This window comes from Lactuca serriola, chromosome 3, assembly GCF_051521515.1.
Source record: "Lactuca serriola cultivar US96UC23 chromosome 3, Lser_US96UC23_V15, whole genome shotgun sequence".
Classification (NCBI taxonomy): Eukaryota; Viridiplantae; Streptophyta; class Magnoliopsida; order Asterales; family Asteraceae; genus Lactuca; species Lactuca serriola.
The window spans coordinates 32,736,833-32,738,631 of NC_136410.1; the positions used below are offsets into that span (position 1 = coordinate 32,736,833).

The 1,799-nt window shown below is 32.2% G+C and overlaps 1 protein-coding gene across 1 annotated transcript; it reads right to left on the reverse strand.

Annotated features, from left to right (window-relative positions):
* Positions 1-339: 339 nt before the first annotated feature.
* On the reverse strand, positions 340-1,588 carry LOC145095122 (uncharacterized). Its single transcript, XM_079033057.1, has 2 exons — positions 883-1,588; positions 340-815 (listed from the first exon to the last, which is right to left on the reverse strand). The coding sequence occupies exons 1-2, from the start codon at positions 1,586-1,588 to the stop codon at positions 340-342; spliced, it is 1,182 nt and encodes a 393-aa protein (XP_078889183.1).
* Positions 1,589-1,799: the final 211 nt, after the last annotated feature.

Consider the following 1,799-nt stretch of genomic DNA (forward strand, 5'->3'; position numbering starts at 1 on the left):
ATTGTTCAAAAACAAAACCAATCTTTGAAATTAATGTTGAAACAACCAAAGCTCAAATGCTAAAAACTCAGCATCTCATACATTACTAATATATTAAAATTTATATTTGACTTAAACTTTGCCAATATTTGACTCAAACTTTGCCAATAAAAATTTCATACAATTTCAAACATATAATATTTTTTAAAACATTAGATAAACTATATATATTTCGACTCAAACCGGAAGGCCGCTTACTTATTAAAGTTGATATTTTTAAAAACATAAAGGATTGTTTTGATGATTGTCTTACAATATTAAAACTAAATTCACAAAACTAACATATTTTTATGAAATCATTCATTCTACACGCATTAACTGGTCAGCAATTTGATCTCGTAGATGAACCATATATTCCCGGTCTCTTGCACTTCCGTGTGGTTGTACCTCATCCACATCATCCTCCTCCTCATCATCATCATCTTGTACATTGTTGCTTTGAAGTGATATATCGACTTGATTATATTGAGAAAAATACTCATCACTTAATCCCTCTTTTATTATATAATTATGAAGCGCAAAACATGCAATGACGATGTTTCTTTGTGTAACCAATGGAAATGGAGCCATTCTCTTCAATATAGGGAAACGTGCTTTCAAGAGACCAAAAGCACGTTCAACGACATTTCGAAGTTTTGCATGTGATTGATTAAATTTTTCTTTGTTGGTTAATGCACGTCTTCGATGAAAATCTCCAAGCCAATACCGCACATTACGATAAGGAGCCATAAATCCTCGAGTGTGTGTATACGCGGCATCACAGAGGTAATACTTATCTGTAAATATAAGGAAATAATTAATTTTAAAAAAAGTAGAAATATTAAATTGAAAATGTAAACAAACCTGGTGGTGGAAATGGAAATGGTGCATCTCGATCTGTTAAAGCTTCAGATAATATTCTTGAATCATGTGCTATCCCTTCCCATCCAGCCACGACAAATGTAAAAATCATATTGAAGTCGCATATTGCCAATACATTTTGATAGCAGCCGCCTTTTCCCTTTCCTCTATACAAATGTTGTTTGTCGAGAGGGACAATAGCATGTACCAAAGTTTCATCAAGCGCACCAACCGCTCCTCTGAAAATCCTTCGTAACCTCCTATTATGTCCCGGGATGTTTGGATTTGGATTAAAGGAAGTTGGTACTATTATATCTTTTGCAAACACCATCATTTTATCCAATACTTCATAAAAATACTTATGAATCGTTTGTTTTGAGTGTTGAAATCTACGTTTGATGATTACATAACGTTGATTGTGACCAATCATCATCAAAAACATCGCCATTTTCTCTTCAACCGATATATGTTTACTATCCTTTAACCAACTTTTTACTCTAAAATGTGTGCAAAGCCGAACATAAGAATCACGTGACATACGTAAGAGTTCAATGCATTGATTATTAGTTCCTTGTAATAACTCTAATGTGAATTGATGCCCAGAAGTTTTTGAGGTATTATCTCGCATTCTTTTCAAACCTCTTCTCCAAAAAAAGCGAAGATACAAATACATAACAATTAGGAGGCGCAACTTTTTATCGTAATCCATTGTGAACCTGTTAAACCATCAACACTTGTTAAACCCTAATATGCTAAATCAAAAAACATAAACATTTGTATCATATTCAAAGCATACATTTTGTTTAAAATAAGTATATAATCCCAATACTAGCAATATTTGTGTCAAATAAGTACACAATTATTCAAATGACAGCAAAAAAACATAATGTCAAACATAAGTTCAAGAAACACATAATTGT